The sequence below is a fragment of the Gekko japonicus genome, unplaced genomic scaffold (assembly GCF_001447785.1).
Source record: "Gekko japonicus isolate JY-2015 unplaced genomic scaffold, Gekko_japonicus_V1.1 scaffold1651, whole genome shotgun sequence".
In the NCBI taxonomy this organism is placed as follows: Eukaryota; Metazoa; Chordata; class Lepidosauria; order Squamata; family Gekkonidae; genus Gekko; species Gekko japonicus.
The window spans coordinates 210,184-233,442 of NW_015159760.1; the positions used below are offsets into that span (position 1 = coordinate 210,184).

The 23,259-nt window shown below is 41.0% G+C and overlaps 1 protein-coding gene across 4 annotated transcripts in view; it reads right to left on the minus strand.

The window, feature by feature from the left end:
• Positions 1-10,022: 10,022 nt before the first annotated feature.
• BCAP29 (B-cell receptor-associated protein 29) overlaps positions 10,023-23,259 on the minus strand; it is a 30,466-nt gene continuing 17,229 nt past the window's right edge. For all 4 annotated transcript variants that reach the window (XM_015406020.1, XM_015406037.1, XM_015406029.1 and 1 more), the window contains exons 6-8: positions 21,323-21,434; positions 14,652-14,752; positions 10,023-11,439 (exon numbers count right to left, since the gene is read on the minus strand). In XM_015406020.1, the coding sequence (XP_015261506.1) occupies positions 11,401-11,439; positions 14,652-14,752; positions 21,323-21,434 (252 nt within the window). In that variant the 3' untranslated portion in view covers positions 10,023-11,400. The remainder of the gene's footprint in view (positions 11,440-14,651; positions 14,753-21,322; positions 21,435-23,259) is intronic.

A 23,259-nucleotide genomic window follows, 5' to 3' on the forward strand; every position in this document is an offset into this window, starting at 1 on the left:
GTTGGCCATGGTATAGGACATTTAAGATGTTTCTAATGGGATGTGCTATATTTCTACCTTTAACGAACCCGTATTGGTCCCCTTTTATTACTGTTGGGATAACTTTCCTTAATCTGTTTGCCAATACTTTAGCAAAGATTTTATAATCTTGGTTTAGAAGACTTATAGGTCTATACGACCCTACTTCTTCTGGGTCCTTTTGAGGTTTTAATATCAATATTATTTCTGTTTCCTTCCATGTATCTGGGGCTTTTTTCCCTTTCAAGACTTCATTAAATACTACCTGCAATTCGGGCGTTATTATTCACTTGTGATTCCATCTAGCCCTGGTAATTTGCCTTTTTTTTAGTTCTTTTATTACTTCTCTTATTTCCTGGGTTGTAATTTCACCCTCTAGTGCATCTTTCCCTTCTTTCTCCAATGGAAGACTGATTGTCTCCTGAGACTCTACTGTGGCCTTTTTCTTGTATAAGTTTTTATAAAAGTTCTCAAAAGCCTTAGTAATTTCCTTGGGACTTTGTGTTGTGTTATTGTTAATTTTTATAGATTTAACCGTCTGTTTTGCTTTTTTAATCTTCAGGTAGTTTGCCAGTCTTTTTGCTGTGTTGATGCTGTTCCTCTGGAAATCATTCCTTACATAGCTTCCCTTTTCCACATTGTTGCTATGTCTAGTGCTTCTAATTGTTTTTGAATCTCTTTGATTTTGCTCTGTAAAGTGGGGCTATAGTTTTCCATTACTTCTCTTTGTAGCTTCTCTAATTCCTTTATTTTGTTTTGTCTTTTTTTATACCATTCTCTTTTTATGTTCTTTTCTTTTTTTATGCAATGGCCCCTTATTACCGCTTTAGCGGCATCCCATAGTATATTAATAGGCACCGTTCCTCTGTTTTCCTTGAAGTATAATTTTATCTGTGATGTCATATATTCCCTGTCCTCTTCTTTTGCCATTATTAAATTATTATATCTCCAAGGTCTGTTTGTTGTGGGTAAATTTAATTCCAATTCAATACTTATAGGGGCATGGTCAGATATCCAAATTGGAAGAGTTGTAATCTTTTTTATGGACATATTATTTTTTCCCAAAATTATATAATCTATGTGTGACGCCGTTTTATGCCTGCTGGATATATGCGTAGACCTAGGTCTTGTTCCTTCTTTCAGGCCCCAATCCCCTAGCTTAAAATTTTTATTCTTTGATATATCAAAATTCAGATCCCCGGATATAGGGAGCACTACACTTAAACCTCCGTGCTTCTCTCCCCAATTTTCCTTTCTGTACCTCATGTCCTGAAGTTATAATATGAAAATTGTTTCCAGCCCCGTAGCTAGGGATTTTAGGAGGAGGGGGCCTTGGGGGCCCCCACCAGCTAATTACATCAAAGGCTCCAGGGCAAAGGGGGTCTGCCTGGTATGCACCCACACAGCCCTCACTAGAGCCTTCCTCTGAGGTGAGCCAGAATCCCAATGTTAATACACACTAAAAGGTCTAGAAAAGCTGCCCTGTTTGTTTTTTTTAATGAGAGTGGGGATCAAGCTCCTTCCCTGAGCCCACGAGCATGGAGCAGAAAATCCAACAGGAGGAGCTAACTGCTGCAATCCAACCAACGTGGGTGTGACTCAGTCAACCACCGGTTGCTGCTGGGTCCTAAAGAGACTCAGCTGATTGCAGATGAGCTCAGATCTATCAGGGGGTTAGGGGGCCGGAGGGAGGGAGGGGAGCTGAGCATCGGGGGATGGGCTCACAAAAACAGCGGGAGGACCAGGCCCCGTGGGCCCCACATTAGCTACGGGCCTGATTGTTTCATGTGCTGGAATTATCCCTTAATAACAAAGAAGGGTGCTTGCATGATTGACAAGACCTTGATCAAATTGGACTCATGAGGCACCTAATTACCTTCCTTTATAAACTGTTTACTGAAGTAATATTTTCCTAGCTCCTGCTATTAATTCATTCAGCTGTTACCTAGTGTTGTCAACACTTTGAAGTTAAATGAAATGGTGGCAGTGATCTCACAGTGGAAAACAAATTGCCCCTCTATATCTTTCTTTTCTTGGTTCGTTATATGATGAACACACTGCTGATCTGTGGGTGGAGGGGATGAATGAGAGATTAGATCTCTCCCAGCTCATGAATATCTGGTAGCAGAGTCAGACCATCATTGCAAGAAGAACACTTCATTATCAAATACAAGTAAGTAATCATTAGGTAGTAGATTCATAGAATGTTAGTGTTGGAAGGGACCTTGCAGGTCATCTAGTCCAACCCCCTGCACTCTGCAGGAGCATAGCTGAAAGATAGCCCTACATACCTACAACATACCCAAAAGATGGTCATCCAGCCTCCGCTTGAAAACGTCCAGCGAAGGAGCCTCCACCACCTCCCGAGGTAGACTGTTCCACTGCTCAACCACTCTTACAGTTAGGAAGTTTCTCCTGATATTTAGCCGGTAACGACTCCCTTGTAATTTCCACCCATTAGATCTAGTCTTGCAATTCGGAGCAAGAGAGAATAGATCTGCTCCATTTTCTGCATGACATCCCTTCAGGTACTTGAAGACTGCAATCGTGTCCCCTCTAAGCCTTCTCTTTCCCAGGCTAAACATACCCAACTCTTTCAGCCTTTCCTCATAAGACTTGGATTCCAACCCTCTCACCATCCTGGTTGCCCTCTTCTGGACACACTCGAGCTTGTCAACATCCTTCCTAAAATGTGATGCCCAAAACTGGACACAGTACTCCAGGTGAGGCCTGACCATAGCAGAATAGAGCGGAACTTACCACCTCCTTTGATCTGGACACAATGGTTCTGTTAATGCATCCTAAGATTGCATTAGCTTTCTTTGCAGCCACATCGCACTGCAGGCTCATGTTTAGCTTGTGATCAACCAGAACACCTAGATCCCTTTTACATGTGCTGCTGTCAAGCTAAGTCCCTCTCATTCTATATCTATATCTAGTAGGTGTCTTCTGCACAAGGATACGATTTTATGGTTTCCTTGTTGCTGGTGTGGCTTCAAATAAAGCGCAGCAGCACTGGGGCTTCCACATGGCAGGTTCTGCAGCAGTTTCCCTGCCCCGATCCCCCGGCAGTGGCCATGCCTCTCCCCTGGACCATCAGGGCTTTTGCAATCTTAAAAAAGGCACTAGAATACATTTATATCAATATACCTTTGTAACTATAGGTGTAGCAAGTTCTCTGAATTCCCACCTTTCATTTTAAAAGGTAAGTCTCAAGGCCTTTTGCCTGTGAAGATATATCTTTTTCCTGCAAGCGAAGAAGCTAGAGACTGACTTTTTTTTAATGTACCCATATTATTACAGCACTATATACATATGATATTCTAGCAGAGATTTTATTTTTTTTAAAGCCCCATGGTGGTGGTGGTGGGGAGAAAACAGTTGTCACAAAGACAAGGTCAGGGAAAACAGCTGCCATGGAGGCTAGAAAATCTGAACTTGCCCACCCACACAGCATCCATCCAAGTTTTACTGTGATCTTCCACCAAATTTTGGAAGCAAAGCAGGTTTGAGAAAGGCTGGAGAAGATCTGAGGAAATACCTCAAGGTTCCTGAATGTACCACAATGCTGTGGGAAAACAGGGAAAACCCTGCTTCCCCAAAACACCAAACTCAGGGCAGATAAGTCTTGTGGAAGACCCTTACACAGAAATAACTATATATGGTTCGCTTTACACCCACAATAGGAAAACCATGGCAAGGGAGGAAAAGATGGGACACACATACATATCATTGTCAATTCTGACTTGGAAAATTCCTGGAAATTTGGGGGTGGAGCCTGGGGTTTGAGGAGGGGAGGGGCCTCTCAGTGAGGTGTAATGCCATAGAGTCCACTCTCCAAAACTTCCATTTTCTCCAGGGGAACTAATTTGTTGTCTGAAGATTAGCTGCAATTCCAAGAGATCTCCAGGCCCCACCTGGAGGTTGGCAAACCCACACATATGGTAGGTTACAAACAGATCACAACTTGATTGCTAAAGATTGTATTGCATTTGGCTTAAAGTGGGCAGGTGATCTTGATTTAAGATAATTGCTGACAGGATTTGGGCCAAACGTATGCTGTTAATCTGTAAAAGGCAGAGGCTAAAGACAGCGGGTGATTTGAATAACTCATACTGACCCCATGACTGCCAGCATGGGATGCAACCAACAGCCAGCAAAGTGTTTGTCACTCATGCTTCCTGTTTGGAAGGGCATCTCATTTCCCCCCTCCCCACTATTTCCGCTGTCCCTTCCAGAAAGCCCCCATGGCCCCTCCCCTTTTCCTGCATCCTTCTCTCCTTCCCATCCACATGCCAGCCTACCTTTATCTTCTCCCTTGTCTTCAGCTTTCTGTTCTTCCTTTCCCCTGGCAGCTTCTCCCTGGGAAAACTCTGGCCAGTTGTGTGGTGCTAGTTGCTTGGCCAAGCCCAGCCGTTCAGTGCTGGCTGAGATGGGTGAGCCTAGTTACATAGCTCCAGCCGGGCCAGACGGGGTCCAGTTGCACAGTGAGAACCTGCAAGGACTTGTGAGAGCACCTCACTTTACACTGTATGTCCCTCTCCAAACGATTTCCTCTTTCTCTCCTGGCAGCTCCCACATCTCCAAGTTTCACTGCTTCCTATTTTGCTTCCCACCTACTAACCAACCTAACTTTTATCTGCCCCCATCTTTAACTATATTATTTATTTATTTTATTTACACCCTGACTTCTTCCACAATGGGACACAAAGGAGCTTACACCATTATCTCTCCTCCGTTTAATCACCACAACAACCCTGTGAGGTAGGATAGGCTGAGACTGTGTAACTGGCCCAAAGTCATGCAGCAAGATTCCATGGTAAAGCGGGGATTCGAACTTGGATCTTCCAAATCCTAACCTGAAACTCTAGCCACTACACAACACTAGCAGTTGTGAGGTGGCTCCTATTAAACATTAGCAAGCAACAGGGCCTGGGTGAGTCACGCAAGTCATGTGGTATCAAGTTGCTTGGTGGTTGTGGCCATGCTTGGCCACAGTGTCCTCCCCTCGAAGGCTAAGACAGTTCTGGAATGGGCCTCTTCCCCTCACCCTGCCATTTATTGACAGAAACCAAGGCTTAAAGTCTGCCAGTACTGTTATGGTTGCCTAACAACAGTCACTGAGGGCATTTGTTTCTCAGGTTTGTCAAAAGATCTATCTTGTCTGTCCATAGCTCCTAGCACCAGATTTAAGAATCCACAGATGGGGTCATGTTCCTAATTAGATATATTGATGATGTATGAATCAGCCGCTATACATGCATGCCTTGGTTTCTTCTTTTCTATAGTTCCTGTTAGCTTGGTCACTGTGGTTCTGTGAAGTACTCATACAAGACGGTGTTGTATATACAGTAAATATAAAGTAGCAAATATCTGTACTACAGACCGTGCATGTATTTAGTAGAAACCAGAGTTGAAGAGTGAGATGAAGAAACCTATCTTTTGTGACAGGAACAGCTGAATGCAAAAATAATACATAGTACATTATTCCGCAGAATGCAATCACAAACGGTTTCTCCTAAGCCTTTCCCGTTTAAGCTAATAGGAATGGTTAACTTAATAAATATGCCTTGGACTTGGTTTCCTAGTAAAAGGTAAAGGTAAGGGTTCCCTTGCTTGAAAGCCAGTAGAATCTGACTCTAGGGTTGCGGTGCTCATCTCCGTTTCAAAGCTGAAGAGCCAGCGCTGTCCGAAGACGTTTCCGTGGTCATGTGGCCGGCATGACTAAACACCAAGGCGCATGGAACGCTGTTACCTTCCCACTGAAGTGGTACCTATTTTGTTGTTGTTGTTGTTCAGTCGCACAGTCGAGTCTGACTCTTCGCGACTCCATGGACCAGATCACGCCAGGCCTTCCTGTCTTCCGCCGTCCTCTGAAGTTGGCTCAACTTCATGTTTGTTGCATCTATGACACTGTCTAACCATCTCATCTTTTTATCTACTTGCAATTTCTTGCTTTCGAACTGCTAGGTTGGCAGGAGCTGGAACTAGAGACGGGGGCTCACTCCGCCATGCGGCACCCGGGTCTTGAACTGCTGAACTACCGACCTTCCATAGCCTGCAATTCAGCGTCTTAACCACTTGAGCCACCGCAGTAGTTTCCTAGTAGATGATGCTTATTTCATAAACAAATGGCTGAAAAGGGCAAGATGAGCTGATGGGCTACATTATCTGGCTAGAACAAACCACCTTCTTTGGCATCTTTAGAAAACATGATGGCCTTACACTATATCTAACCATTGGTCCACCTTAGTCAGTATTGACCACTCTGACTAGCAGAAGGTCTCCAGGATCCCAGGCAGAGAATGGTCTTTTCCAACATGTTACCCAAGATTCAGCAACTGGAGATACCAGGGATTGAACCTGGAACCTTCTGCCAGCAAAGCAGATGCTGTAATAACAGATCCAGATCCTGCTTCTGTTTTTTCCTTTGACTTTACTGAATGTTTCTGACACCCAGTGTCCATGTTCCCAAAAGAGGATTTTCAGGGAAAAGCAGAGGTGGCATAATTAAAATAAGAAATTTCAAAGAAATTGCAGGTTAAAATTTTATGCAAATATTAGGTGGGGTTTCTTTATCCCTTTTGACTTCTTCCTGTAGCTTTGTTGTCGTCGTTCAGTTGCACAGTTGAGTCCGACTCTTCACAACCTCATGGACCACATCACGCCAGGCCCTCCTGTCTTCCGTCATGCTTTGAAGTTTGCTTAATTTCATGTTCGTTGCATTGATAACACTATCTAGCCATCTCATCCTTTGCTGTCCCCTTCTTCTTTGACCTTCAATCTTTCCCAGCATCAGGGTCTTCTCCAGTGAATGCTCCCTTCTCATTTGGTGGCCAAAGTATTTGAGCTTCAGCTTCTGTATCTGGCCTTCCAGGGAACAGTGAGGGTTGATGTCTTTTAGGATTGACTAATTTGATGTCCTTGCAGTCCAAGGGACTCTCAAGAGTCTTGTCCAGCACCATAATTCAAAAGAATCTATTCTTTGGCGCTCGGCCTTCCTTATAGTCCAACTCTCACAGCCATACATTACTACTGGGAATACCATTGGTTTGACCATATGGACTTTTGTTGGCAGGGTGATGTCTCTACTTTTTATCATGCTGTTTAGGTTCACCATCGCTTTCCTCCCAAGGAGCAGGCGTCTTTTAATTTCATGGCTGCAGTCACCATCTGCAGTGATCTTGGATCCCAGGAACGTGAAGTCTGTCACTACTTCCACGACTTCCCCTTCTATTTGCCAATAAATAAAATAAACAAGTCAAAAACTACCTACAAACCATATATAAGCCACACTGAAGCAAAATCAGTAATCATTAAATAAGCTGACCAATTTGATACAGAACCTACTCAGAAACCAGCTGGTGTAAATTCCTGGAATTTGTCAATTCGAAGTGCAAATCATTTGGCTCAGGGCTCAGTCCTAGTGTGTTTAGTTCATTTGGGTTCTTCAAAGTTTTGTCAGTTTCCCAGAAACTATTCTTTGATTTGGCTAGGTTAAAACTGAGGGTCAGGCCACCCACAAAAAAGTCCCATTAGAAAATAAGTTTATCAACTTCATTTATGTAATAAAAAGGTGAATCTCTATCTGGGTTAAGGGGGAAGAAGGGAATGCTAACAATGCTCTTAACATTTGGCTGCTACTGTGCCTTTCTTTCTTTCTTTTTTAAGTACATCAACTATAAGCCATCCCCTGCATAAAATAATGCTAACTGGGAGTTGCTAGCCAACACTAACTCATCTTTCTCTTTCTGATGCTATGAAAATGCAGAATGCAGACATTCCCCCATTTCTGAGCAGCTCAGCTGGGATACCATCACCTCCACTAGCTTTGTTGTTAGTAGTGCTTTCTAAGGCCCATTTGACTTTGGATTCCAGGATGTCTGGCTTGAGGTCAGTGATTACACCATCATGGTTGTCAAGGACATTGATGTCCTTTTTGTACAGTTCTTCTGTGTATTCTTGCCATCTTTTCCTAATCTGCTTCTGTTAGGTCCCTACCTTTTTGTCCTAGATCATGGCCAGCTTTGCATGGAACGTTCCCTTGATTTATCCAAGTTTCTTGAAGAGATCTCTAGTCCCTCCCATTCTATTGTTTTCCTCTATTACTTTGCATTGTTCATTCAGGAAAGCCTCCTTATCTCTCCTTGCTGTTCTCTGGAAATCTGCATTCAGTTGGGTAAATCTTTCCTTTTCACCTTTGCCTTTCGCTTTCCTTCTTTCCTCTGCTATTTGTAAAGCCTTATCAGACAGCCACTTTGCTTTCTTGCATTTCTTTTTCTTTGGGATGGTGGTGATTGCTGCCTCCTGTACAATGTCACCAACCTCCATCCATAGTTCTTCAGGCACTCTATCAAATCTAGTCCCTTAAACCTATTCTTCACCTTCACTGTATATTCATCAGGGATGTGATCTAGGTCAAACCTGAATGGCCAAGTGGTTTTCCCAGCTTTCTTCAGTTTAAGTCCTGTAGCTTAGCTTATTACTAAACTGTATTACCAGTACTATAGAACACCTAGCAATAAGGAAAGTTAATTCTGCTGCAAAAAATCAGTGGAGCTTGTAAATAAATCTGTTTGGAGTCAAGGGTAGATAGGATCTGTTTCCTCATAAATATTACTAATTAGGAGCAGAGCTAGAGTCCCATTTTAATAAGCAAATATGAGTAATCTCTTCAGCAATGGCTCTGACAAGTTCTTGATGCAGCCCTTGATTTACTTATTTTACCCTATGGAATTCTTGTTATGGCTGCTGAATAGTGGACAGGCAGAACATTTGTGCTGACTCCTAAAAAACTCGTACTTCCAGTACCAATGGCTTAAACTAAAAATGGCAGTTATGTGACTGTTTTTAAAGAGACAGTAGGGCATTGTACCAGCTTTAATTCATAGTCATTTTTTATTATGACAATATTGCTTGAAATCCAGAACTACCCTCATACCTTAGCTTTAGGCCATTCGGGCTTCAGGAATGTGTGGGAGAAGCTTTCTGAAATAAATGCTTAGGTAGGGCAACCAGAAAGGAGGTTTCCTGAAGGGTAATGGAAGGGTGGTAATGGTTTTCTGTATTTCTACAGTCTACCTCATGACTGCACCTTGGGAATGAGTGCATAGCAGCCGGTAGGGTTGCCAACTCCAGGTTGGGAAACCCCTGGAGATTCGGGGATGGATCCTGGGGAGGACAAGGGACCACACTGGGGAACAATGTAATTGGAGTTCACCCTCAAAAGCATCCACTTTCTCCAGGGGGACTTATCTCTGTAGTCTGGAGATGAGCTGTAATTCTAAGGGATCCCCAGCTTCAGCCTGTAATGGATCACTTCTACCAAGCCTTTCAGGCAATCCCTCTCCATCCATCCAGTAAGAGTTACTGAGAACAAAGCAACATAATAATTATAGGCCCTTAGTTACACAACAAAAATACAGAATTAAAAAACTCAAAAGGTATATTAGGTTGCCATCCCACAGGACCGAAGAGTAAAAAACTGTTCTTGGGATACATAAGGACTGGGATATGTTTTCATCAGAAGGAACACAATAGGCATGCTGCCCCATCATCTCTCATGATGTCATCATATAATTTAACATGTTCATTTTTCAGGGCTGTGGGCTGGACCCAACTAGCCTTTCTGCTGGTGAAAAAGCACATATGGAGTCATCTTTGACCATCAAAAAAGCTATACTGGGGCTTATGGGACATGTATGGACAAAAGCCATGGGGGACAGGTGCTGTAGTAAGGGGGGAGGGAATTAGTTGAGATTGAGTGAACACGCTAACTAGATCCAACCCTGTAGGTTTATTATTCTCACAGTACAATCCTAAACAAAGCTACGCCCTTCTAAGCCCACTGGAATCCATTGGTTTAGATGGGTGTAACACCGATTAGGACTGCATGGTTAGTTTCTAAGCCTTATCAAACAACTGAGACATAAAAATTCACTTTCCCCCCACTGAATTGTCAGCTTCTTTACTGGACATGAAAAGATCAGCAGCACAGTTCTGAGAAGGTTAGGTCCCTGCAGGACCAGTTTATTACCTGTTACATGACACTGGAAACAAAATCAGACATTTGGTTATAGGGTTTCAACTGAATTAAGTTTTAGCTGCATCCAATTCCAATTTTTCATTCTTTCAAAAAAAGAGAACAAAATAAAAATCTGAAATCTGGAATTTAGTGACACAATGTACATCTTTTCCCAAAAAATTCAGATAAATATGAACATAAAATTGTGGATACTCAAGGCACTTTTGGCATCTGTATTCAGTAGCCATTCAAAATTCATTGTAAAAATGAATTTTTACAAAAAGCATCAGTTCCTTTTTCATACAATTTCCTAGAGGTTGGCAAACTTTAGTTTTCACACAAATAGTTTTTGTAACATTTCTGATGTAATTATTTTTCTTCTACACAAACATCATATGAATGGAAACCCCTGGCCAAAGTAGATGCAGTTGGTTTTGTTGATCATTAATCCCAGCTTTGTAAGAACTAGATGTATCAGTTACATATTTAGAAGGACAAAGCAGGCAATCCTTTTATTAACAATTCAATAGAATAAAAACTGGAACCAACACACACACACAAAGTTAAGCTTTCAACTGCAAGTAATGAAGATTTTGGGGGGGACACCTAGTATGAGGTACTACATAATTGGCTTCCACAAAATAGCAATTTGTAAGTTAAAGATTTTTCAGAAGTACAATCCACAGAAGAATATATGATGGCACATAATGTACACAAGTTCGTGTGTGTGTATAAACTACATAATATATTGTGGATTGAAATAAACATTATAGACTGGGAGAGAAAAATACAAACCATGCAGTGACATGACTTTTAAAGCATACTGAACTATGTAATGAAATGCAAAGTGTGTTCAAGTCTATTGTGATGCTTTTTACTGATTGCCACACAGAGATAAAATTCATATGCTTGTTTTCCTAATAACCAATGTAATGGCATTTTAATGACATGGTGGACTAACACACCACCATTTCATAGCTTGATATAACTTAGATATCTTCTTGCACATTAAAAGCAATAGGTGATAGTATGACATCCCCTGACTTTGTTTCAGTGAAAAATATGAAAAGAAACTGCCTCTTCAAATGGAAATTTCCACTATAAAATATCTTCCAGGCAAGATTACAAAAAGATACTTTTACAGGATGTTTCTGCTAGACAACTTACTATTTACATTGCAACACAGAATATATTTGGCAACCTATACTATAGAGCTCATCTGTAAAAGCAGTACATTTTTCTCTAAAAAATAAGCCTTGTTTTATATTGCAGTAGCATGTAAGGAAAGAACCAGAGAAAATGTATGCTTATGCCAAAAGATGCATGACCCCCCCCCCCCCAATGTCTTCCTTCTGTAGCTACAGGGCTTTCTTATCATGTTTTTCACCTGAATGGTCCTGTAAAGATGAAGAGAGACAGGCATGTGAGAAGAAAATCAGCAAAGCTAGTTCTGAAGTATTTTGACTCTGACCATAGTTTTAATGTCTACAAAAATGCCAGGAGAACAACAATGGATGCATATCCTGGAGAAATTGTTAAGAAAAAGTCATCCATCTAATACCCCCTTTAAATGCTATAAAGTCAGAGTCTTGGTCTTTAAATATTGTGATGGAACTATATTATGGGACCTTCTGAACAAATAAGGATATCATCATATCTAGTTCTGAACTAGGCTACGGAGTGTGGAAATCCCCAAGTTTGCAGAGAAATACGAAATATAAAACACACACACACACACACAGAACATTGGAAGTTAGAAAAACCCAAAAATCACAGAAGCAATGTCTACTTCTTTAAGGAAAGTATGTCACTGAGATCTCGTGAAAGTACACTGTGGGATGTCAGTGGCCATTTTGGGGGTTGCTAGGCAAGCCCAAACCACCCATGATTCCAAGCTTCAGTCAGTGTCAGTGTGGGGAAGGGGAAGGAGAGAGATGGAAGAAGTAAAAGATCAGAGGGTGGGAAAGAGACGCTGGTGGGGGGGAGGAGCAGTATTGGGAACAAGGGAAAACAATATGGGGGAGGGGAACAGAAAATGTAGGCAGGTGGGAAGGAGAGAAGGAAAAGGCAGTAGCTACAGGGACTGTCAGAGGATGCAAAGAAGAAGAAAAGGCAAGAAGGCAGCGAGGGAGTGAGGATGTGAGATATCCCCTCCCACCATGAGTCCTCAAAGACACTTGATATGGCTAAGTGGCATCAGAAATATTTCAGCAGACAAGCAGTCAAACCTCCAGGCAACAACTATAAGATCCAAAAGGAAACAAGAGGTTCCAGCTGGGCCAATAAAGGAAGGCTACGATTTTAGCCTCATACAGGAAGTTTGAGGGAGGATTTCTTTCCTTCACAGCCCCCATGTTTCTCATGAACTAGGTGCATAAGAAACTGACTTCACTAGCTGAAACACCCACATCTTACATTTCAGCATCTGACTCTTGCTTTTGTTGGGGAAGGGGGCTCAAGAACTTGCACAGCTATCAAATGTACCTTCATTATTTATCAAAGAGAAGCTTAACCTACCTACATGCCAAAGAGACCAGGCTCCTACACTCCTACAGAAAAGGGAATTTCAGCAACTGCAGTTTCTCTGATTTTCTCATGACAAGCTGCACCGGCCAAAATCCGTTCCTGTCCCAAAGCTACTGGCTAGTGGTTAAGTTAATGTCTCTCCTTTACATTCCCCCCATAATATTTCTAAAGACAACTTCAAAATGCAAGGTGAAAACAGACACATAAAATACTATGTAACAAACACCTAAAGCACCAACAAATACAATATTACTAATTCCTGTTACAGGCCATAAGGATGCCTGCACAACCAAGGTCAGTACTTGTATCTGTGTGTGCAGATACTTTAATCTATGGGGGTAGGTTGTGAAAAGAGTACCCAAGTCTTCCAAGGAATGCTACTGCTTTCCCTTAATATTCTTTGAACTCACTGTATGAAGAAATCTAGCAGCAATCTGTTTGAAACAACACTCTGAGGAATTCACTTCTTGTAACTTCCATGTATTATCCATGCTTAATATAAAATCATTCCTACAGTTTCAGCCAAGAAGCACTGTTTCAAAAGATTTCAAAGCCCGATTTGCTGGCAGTTGCTAGAAAAAGCCAATGTATTTAGACTAACACTTTTGAAGTCTGCAGTGCTTCTCCATTACTAAGCACTGTTCAATCAATAAAGTGAAAATAAATTTGAAAAAAGCTATTCATCACGCACAATAGTAAAAAAGATAACATTTATCAGCCGATTGATCTTGTCAGAATTAACTCTGAAACGAAAGCCTGACCATGAATTCTGAACTCCTCTCTCACCTGACAGAACACCACTGACTCAACCAAACCGAACTAGCTATGTTTCCAAATACTTTAGAAAAAGAAAGGACAGCATAAAGACAAAGGACAGTGACTGAACCAGCCATACTGTGAGGCAGGGTGAAGCGCCCATCTCAGAAAGGAAGCTAGGTGTATTACAAGTGGGGACCCTCGGTACTGGTGGTGGTGGGGAATCCCTTTCGCCCAGCACAACTCCCAACCACCACCACCACCACCACCACAATTGCTACTCCCTCATTGCCAGGTCAGCAGGGTGGTGGTGAGGACTGCCCACCTGGCTCTCTGGTTGGTAGCTCAGCAAGGCAGAAGAGCAAGGATTCCTATGTGCCCCCCCACCCCCAACTCCTTTGTTGCTGGCTGAGCAGGGAGGCAGCGAACCCTCTTTGACACCCCCCCCAACTCCCTGGCTACTGCTTTAGGAGGCGAGATTGCTGGCTCTGACTGCTGAGCCCCCCGACTCCTTCATTGCTGGCTTGGGTGGTGGTGGCAAAGACACCTGTACCCCCTCCCAACTCCCTCATTGCCAGCTCAGCAGGTTGACAGACGGGCTTGCATCTGATCCCCCCCTCCCACTCCCAGGTTCAGTGTGTGTGTGGGGGGGAGACAAAGGCTTCTTCTCTCCAGTCACCATTGGTGAACCCCACTGAGGCTCCCTCTCCCAGCCCTGAGGCTTTCTGCTACCACTTGATACAGGAGGAAGACATAGGTGTGTTGCACAGACAACATCAGTCACCATTTTATTTTGGGGGGAATTTAAAGCCCAAGATATATATTTCTTTTTTTAAGATTTCAGATTTTTCTGTTCAGCGTCAGTGTGGTCCTGATGCATGGATTTAGATACCCGCAGATGGGGGCCACGGTTCACTATTAGGGATACAAAGTTAAAGGACATAATCAATTGTTTACTATTACATTTTTATCATAATGGCTGAAGGCCCTATGTGGATTTTCTGTCTCACATCCTGAAATTTCTTATGCCATCTCTGGTCATTAAGGTCGAACAAGTAAATCAATACTTGCATCGGAAGATGAAGATTCTCTAGTACTGTTACACAGCCCCAGCAGCAACTATGATTCTTCTGAAACCCCAAATAGGAGTGGTTTGTGATCTTCCACACAAAGTTTTATATTGTTTTACAGTGCACTCAAGCCAAAAATCTCTCTAAAGGTTTTAGAAGAACATGCACTCAAAATGGATATAAAACCAGACAACCCTGCTAGTCTTCTCAAGTTCAGGAAGTTCTGCTCAAGCAAATCAGCTGCCTCTGCCACCTACCTTTAATTTTGTATGTTCTCGTATAAGATGGTCATATTCTTTTTTAAGGCTTTCAGCCCTATTCTTAACTGCAGTCACTTCATCTGTCTTCTTGCCAAGAACTGTAAAGCACAGAAATAGTATTATTTTTTAGAGTATGCATGCAACCTGAACCTCTGCTTTCAAGTCAGTTCTTCAACACTTATGCACAGTAGTAAAATAGTAGTAAAATAGAGTAGTAAAATAAATCATGAGAGCTTAATAAATTTTAGATAATTGTCTGCTGCCTGTCACATACCTTTGAGTCCCTGCCATTGGGTGAGCTCCTTTGATGTCACAGAATGCTCAAACATTGTAACTGCTCAGAAGCAAGGTATTAACAATAGAATACTGACAGACAGTTAAGCTTATGTGAAGGAAGTAAAAGGTCTGATGAGAAAAAGACAATCTGTTTGTTGACTATTGGACAGAAGTGGGCATGCAAGGAAGTTATAGAGGTGAAGAAAATTGTGGTGGAGAAAGTACTTGGGACAGTAAAGTAAAAATATATCTGTTTAAGATCAAATATAAATGGCATGAAATTGGAAAATACAAAAGTATGATACATGATTTAATGTTCTGAAGCCTGCCTGGTTTAATGTATGGAATTTTCCCCACTTTCAGAATACTGTTTCGAAGTGTATCTTAAAAAATCAAGGTTTAAAAGGTTTAAAAGGAATAATGTAAGAATAACTGTAATTTGAAGAACAGTTAAAGAGACCCAGTTTGGCATAATGGTTAGTACTGGATTACAATCTTGGAGACCCAGGTTCAGACTCTCACCCTCGGTTGGATCCCATCTAAATTACTTCCCCCTCCTCCAAATACTCCCTAAAATGCTTCTTCAAGGGAAGAGGGATCTCTGGAAGCCATGTCAGGGGGCAGGTGGAAGGCTGTCACAGGAAAAGGGAACTGTTCCCTCCCCCACCACATGGAAATCTTTTGATGGGATCCAACCCTCCACTATGAAGTCCCTGGATGACCTTGAGCCAATCACTCTCTCTCAACTGAATATGCCTCATCAGGTGGTTGCAAGGATAATGTAGGGGAGGGGACCTTGTACACCAACTTGAGTTCCTTGCAGGAAGGTCAGGATAACAATGTAATAAATACATTATTCTACAGCATTTCTTTAAGCTAAAGAAGGTGCCCGTATATGAGTCTGCAATATTCTTTTTTTGGTAACTTGATCCAACAGTAACTTCCTACTGTCTGTTTTATGGAGACTGGCAAATACCTTGGTTGCAACTAAAAACAATCCTATCTTCAAACATAACGAAGGTAGCTAAAGATAGTTGTAGGTGAGCAAAGAAAAAACACACACTGCACTATAACTATGTTTTGACCAAAATACTCTTGTACCAGAAGGCCTCACCCTTGTTTAGAAGAATGTCAAGGTCCTACATATGACAAATCTCACCGAGCTTTGACTTGGAGCTAGAAAATGGGGCCAAAGAATCTGGAGAAATTTGTGAGAAGTGGATTCAGGAAAAAGGATCAAAATATCCACATACATCAAGCATATAGAACCTTTGCAAGGCTGCCAAGAATAAGACCAAACACACACCTCCTTCTGCACTGTCTGAGACACAGCTTTGATATCTTAATATTCTAACAAAGCACAGCAATAAATACATACAGAGATGATGTACAGACACTAGCTTGGATCCAGCAGTAATTTTCACAGATGGAAAGGCACAGTGTGAGTTCCTCCTGCTACAACCCCAAACTTCAGTGTCCCTAACTGTGAAATCCAGGTTTTAGATCACTGTTCTCTGAGAGATCCCGTTTATGCAATGTATTATACTGTTGCTATTTCATTGTTCTTTAATTCGTGTGATCCATTTTAATCTATGTATCACATTTTTACATTGTCTTCTACAATCCAGTTTGAGTCTCAGTGAGAAAGACAGATGAGAAATGAAGTAAATAACAACAAATAAATGCTCACTTCAGCCTCAAAAACTCTCATAATCCAAACATTTCTAAGTGACTTTTCAGGGAAAGGGGTGTCAAGTGATATTGCTGAATGTTGGGGGGGATGTGTTATAGTTTACTGTATTTGAATGAGAGTATGAATTAAACACAGTATGAATTAAACTTCATCGGAAGTGACAGGGCATTGTAGAGAAGAAATACTTGGCAGGTGGCACTGAAACTATGAAATGATGGGCAAATTCCTTGGGTTTTGGAAGGGAAAAGTTATCTGTGCCAGAATACTTGCCAATGTAATTCATGATCCAATAATAGTATTACAGAACCACAAAGAATTTTAAAGGGCTATAGAAGTATCCTTGCTTCATAACTAGCAAAGGTAAAATGAGCTCTGGCTAGATCAGACCAGTGGTCCATCTAGTCTGGCATCCTATATCACACAATAGCCAAAAAGAAAAAAAAATCTCAAGTATGAATACCTATTGAAGAATTGAAAGCTGAATATATCAAAGGAGTTGCTGGCAAAAATACTGGCACAGACCAAGTTGCGAGACCAACTGTATAATATATGCTACAAAATGGTGGTTATATACACTGAATAAATTAGCATTTTACATGCAATGCTAGCTTTCATAAAATACACCTGTGCACAACTGAAACAATATTTTTCGATAACACAAGACGTTTTAGAGTAACCAGTGAGAGATCATTGATCAACCATTGACTAATATATCTGTATTTAGGGTTCCTGACTACTATAGTAAAATAACATCTGTTGGTGCCATAATTCATGTTTTGGTAAGTTCCAAGTAAGACTTTTGTAATTCACTCTATACAGGGTTGCCTTTGGAGAAAATTTAGAAATTACAGGTATCTGTTAACAGGTAAAGGTTGGTGAAAAAAGTGCATGCACTTCTGGGATCTCAGTTGCTGGGTTGGTCTTAAAAGCACTGTAATATCTGGCCTCAAGAAATGCTCTCACTCATACGAGGCCTCCTTTCTTTTCACTCTTGGCCTTAAGCTTTATTAGTGAGTCTCTCTCTGAGTATCTTTATTTTAGGGAAATAAGGCTATCCTATTCATTATTTATATAGAACATGAGTGCACTTTACAGAGTACAAGATGACAGATCCCTATCCCCAGGTGGTCACAACCTATAATTTAAACACAAGGCAAGTACAGATGTAATTTAGTTCTGCTGAAGATGTACGTTAGAGACCTTAAAGTTTTGTATGATCTGCTTCCTTCCTTCCTTCTCTACATGATATACTTTCTGCTATAGCATTCAGCTATGCCAGCCAATTATCCCAATGTTACCCTAAATCCATTTGAACCATGATCTTGCCCTGTTAAAGTTCTGATAGGAGCATTTTACAAACAAGTACCACAGGAGTAGTTAACCACTGTGGGACTCAAGGAAGTCCACCTTGTTAAAAGGGTGTCTATTGCTTACAGAAGAACACTATCATACAGAAAACCAGTTATTTTTATTAACTCAGTTAAAGGAGACTACCTTTAATCCTACCACTCTACTCATCTAAGGGCAGAGCCTTCCTCCATCCCAAAGAGCCCTTTTCTGGCAGCAGAGTCTCTAGAGGAAGCCTCTATGTGTAGCTGAACGGAGTGAATATAACCCATTGGCTTGTATCCAACCAAATCTATTCATGGTTTGGACCTCGCAGAGTGAGACATTTTCCCTTTCTTAGTACTGCTGCAGCCCAATGACACCCCTCCCGTTTTGTTCTGTGGGTCAGCAAACCATCAAGGAACAGCATAAAGTGCGATGAATGGCTCTGCAGCAAGACAAGAAACTGGTGGAAATCACTCTGCCCCTCCTTCTTCTGAAGCCAGAGGTGCCCCTTAGGTCTTTGGAATAACATGGCAAGATACACATCAACCATCCATAACTAATTCTGTTAATCCCCAGTGGTCATAACCTATAATTTAAATACAAGGCACGTAGAGGTGGAAGATGCAAGTTAAACAGGGAATCTACCACGAGCAGAGCTTTTCTGTGGTGGCACTGGAGCTGCAGAATATGTTGTCACACTTCCCTCTCCCCAGTTCCTGGTCTTTTCATGGACAAGGGAGGGAACACTTCGTGCTTTTATCAGTTTAACTGCACATTTTTTTAAATTGGTAAGGCTTATTTTTGTTTTTAAATTGTAAATTGTCTCATGAACAATTTTCCATTGAAAGATGGACTATAATATGGTAAGTGATTCCCAACTTTTGCAAATAGCTTTATTTATTTAATTCTAATTGTACCCCGCCCTTACCACAAGGAGGCTCAGGGTGGGTTCCATCATAAAATCCACAATACAAATTGACAGTTAAAATATATCTAAAAACCTATCTAAAAAACAATATTCAGTAAAAGACTGGTGCCTCAACAGATTTCAACAAGAAGCAGTTTGTTTCCCAGGTGGCCATTTGGATCGGAGGCCACTGGAGGGGAGGCCCAGACCGGGGGGGGGGGGGGCTATTGTTTCATTTTTTATGCTGCCTTCCTACCCAATTTGGGGTCTCAAGGCAAAGAACCAGTTAAAAATTAAAAATCAATTTTGAAAAAGTACATAAAACTATCAAAAACGTGAACAGGAAGGTGGGTCCATTAAGGGAACAGCCAATGAAACAAGAAGCTCTTCACCTACTGTCCAAATACAACAGAGAGGAACACGTGACTCTCCCTGGGAAGGCAGTTCCACAACCAAGGCGGCCCTTTCTCAGGTTGCCATCTGTCTTGCCTCAGATGAACTTCAATCTTTTATTAAAATATCTGTTACAACCTGACCAATACTTAGGAACATTTTAAAAATAAATGTCTTCTGTTTTCTTTCAGATTTTCTAAAACTACTAGTGAAATAATTCTGAACATAGAATACATTCATTATTAGAGGTCAAATTACTACATACCACCCCAATCATGATAAAAAGTCTTCCTAAAGTAAAGAGCAGATACAAGAAAACAATGTTCTTGTTACATTTATTATGTATACAAACCACATCTGTTTATAAGAGCCAATGAACATTGACTGCTTTTGATTTCCCCCTCTTCATTCCAAATATCATCACCTTTCTGGAAACATCTTATGCATACAGAAATATACTATCAAAACTTGGGTGCATTACTTTATTTTAAAAAGTGCATGCCCTAGTGTATAAAATAAACATGAAAATGAACCTACAGAAGATGAACTGAGGCATTAAAATTACTAATAAGCGCTTATATAATGTATTCCAAGTGCCTATATATATATATGTATTCCAAGTATATATGTGTATATATATATATATATACCAAGTATGTTTGTGTGTGTGTGTGTATATATATATGTATTCCAAGTGCCTATATCGATATATCTTCTCTTTTTCCAGATTTCACTGTTACAAGCCAGTGTTATCCTGATACTGTATATGGGAAACTGAGCTTCAGAGCTTAGTGCCTTCCATTAAGATCATCAAATAAGCAAGATTTTGACTCCAGCACTTTCATATCTCATATTCATGGCTACTCCACTAAGTTTACATCAGCTTGCCTCCTAACTTACATGTGACTGTACTAACTGATAGGACCCGACAGCAGCTGTCCTGTTTCCTCATCTGGGGATGTCTTTCCTTAAACCCATGAAGATACAGGTTGATGCAGTGTCAGGTACAGGTGAGAGCATGGTGCAACAGAAGCATGCTGCTGGAAGGAGGCTGTTTAGATCTATCTTTATATGATGTTAATGTTGCCTAATTTGTCTCATTTTGTGTTGCATAAATAAAGCCGCAGGATTTATTGGACATGTGTAGAATGGACATGAGACTCTTTGAGGTAAAAGGACTGTGCAGTAAAACAGTTGACCTGTTTTCAATCAGGATGATACTAGAGCCAGTTAATAAAAGACTGAAGCACTGCTTGCCCTCCACATGGGTGGAAGGAGTACCAAGTCATGGTGCAACCTGTAGGGAGGCTAGAGGGAAGCAACCAATGTTCAGCTTAAGCTGAGATGACCCTAGCACCTGGGTACCTACCTACATATATGCCTCTGCTACTGAGGATATGGGGTTTCTCCCCCCCCCCCGGGTTGTCCATATGTGCCTTCTTTATGCCCCTGCAGTCTGGGCATGTGTGTATGTGTGCACAGAGGATAAACCCCTAACGCTGGTGGGAGACCTTTGGCTACCTCTCCCATTGTGTGCTTTCAGTGTCAATATTTGGGTCTCTGAAATTTAACAGTAGATAAGATTTGTCTTGGGCATGTACTGACTGCATAGTTTTCTGAACAGTCAAAGAATGACATTTTAGTCATCTGGGCCTCACAAGGTCATAAGCAGCCTTATTCTTTACAAGAATTACCTCAGCCAGGTAGAAGCTTGGAAACATCACAGACTTGTAAGATCTAGAACGAACACACTCAATCCAGGAAGAAGCTCTTATCTCAGTGTTATTTCATCAAGAGATCCCAAGTAGTTAGAAACTATCAACAGTACATACCTTGTCACAGTGAACAAAAACTTCCACCTTATTTTTTAAGCAGAACTGCCCATTTGTGATCTAGCTTTAGTCACAGAAGCATAAGCCACATTTACACTGGAATGGTTGAAGTGAAGCGTAGAATGAGATATTAAGACATTTACTATAATGCAGAAAGCAACATTAATTCCCCTAAACTCACAGAAAAAAGTTTCCTTACAGCATTAAAAGCCACTGGGGGCAAAGGACAACATACCCATTGAACTTTTCTTTATTTCTGCTTTCAGTTTTTCAGCTTCCTGCTTTAATTTTTTATTTGTTACTTCAATCAACTGGTCATTTACACAATTTCTTCTTTCCATTAAGGACTAACAAAAAAAAGAAAAAAATGCATATTAATAGTTTATTACCATTTCAAGTACCAAGTAAGACCAATTTAAAACTGTGAATTACAGATAAAACCAAAATTGCACTCTGTCTCTTTTTCAGGCTATTGCGGATGAAACTGGAGTGCACTCATCTGCTCAGAATATACACATCCCTCCTGTCTCAGACCAAAAGTTCTCATTTCCTCAGCACCTACAAGGTTTTATCTGGTGCCCAATAAAGGTCTTTACTGTTCAACAAGTTAACAATCATTCAACAGTAACTCAGTTTCTAGAGTTATAAACATGTTAGCAGCATAGAAGTTAAGCAGGCAGAGTCAGAAACACTGAGTTAGGGGTTTGATGATAATTTTACAGCTGAAAAGATCAGAGGTCAGTTCTACATATTGTCTTGCATTCAAGCATAGCTACATATATTCCCATTCATCCCTGGTTACCCAAGTCTTTCCCATCCTTTAATTTTCTTTTTACTGTCAAGCTTCAAATTATAAACTCCTTCAGGCAGGCAATTTATTACACTATAAAATACCATTTACACTGTTGCACAGTGTATATTAAATAACTGAACTGCATGCTGCATCCCTCTTATCGATGTGCTCCTCCTGAAGTGGGTCCTGCACACAGAAGAATGCTGCATGGATGTTTATCTGTATTCAACATAACAGCATGCATGGCTTTGCTTGATGATTTGGGACTATGGACACAGTTTTTATCTAACTATGTGTTGTGGCAGTGAAGACTGGGAATCCAGGAGCTCTTTTCCCTCTGCCTCACTAAACAAGTGATTACCACTCCCCGAGCTAGCACCATCTGTTTCATTGGTGCAAGCACAGATCCTCAAGCACAGCCTACTGCAGGTGCATATCAAGTTCTACAACACTTTGAGATTAGGAAAGGAAACTGTGTTCATCCTGTAACTTTTATGTGTAGGTAAACATTAGTCCTCAGAGGTTGGGACCAAGCTTATTTGACTGCATTTATTTATTTTGATTTATACCCCACATGGCAACTGTAGATGCTACATGAAAAAATATACTTGTGGAACACAAGGAAGGTTATTTCAGAGTGAGTGAGGTACTAATCGAAACCATTCATCTTTCCTTTGCTACAGCAGCCTTAAAAATAAGAGGTGGGAGGACCAAACAAATTCTGGGATGGTCAAAGAACTAAAATTTCTCTTTTTGCTTTCAAGTCAAATTGCAGCCAACTTATGCTGACCCCTCATGGGGTTTCAAGTAAGGACACAAACAGAGGTAGATCTCTGCCTGTCTCTGCATAGCAATCCTAGACTTTCTCAGTGGCCTCCTATCCAAGTACTAACCAGGGCTTACCCTGCTAAACTTTCCAAGATCTAATGAGATCAGGCCTATCCAAGTCAGTGCACACCAGGTCATGTTATATTAGGATCTACTTCATGGAAAACAATAGGTTGGGTCCAATGCACCCTCCTGCTGAGAGTTAGCAATAGGGAGTCATTGGAAGTAATCCCCTGCAGATATGATTTAGCACTCTTAAATTTGGAAGTAATCCCCTGCAGATATGATTTATCACTCTTAAATGAGTCTTATGACTCTTAAAAGAATTTTCCTTCAAAAAATACATCCCCACAATCCAAAGGTTGTACGAGTCCAAATTTTTCTATCAAATAATAAAAGCAAATTATGTTACCATGAAAAATCACATGTAATAAAGCGTCAAATGCGTCTTGCAATGTTTACACAGTGCTTACAATTATATATGAAAAAGCTGTACCATTTTATCAATAATGGTAATAAGTTTGCTTTCTAAGTTTTTGATTCTTTGGTGT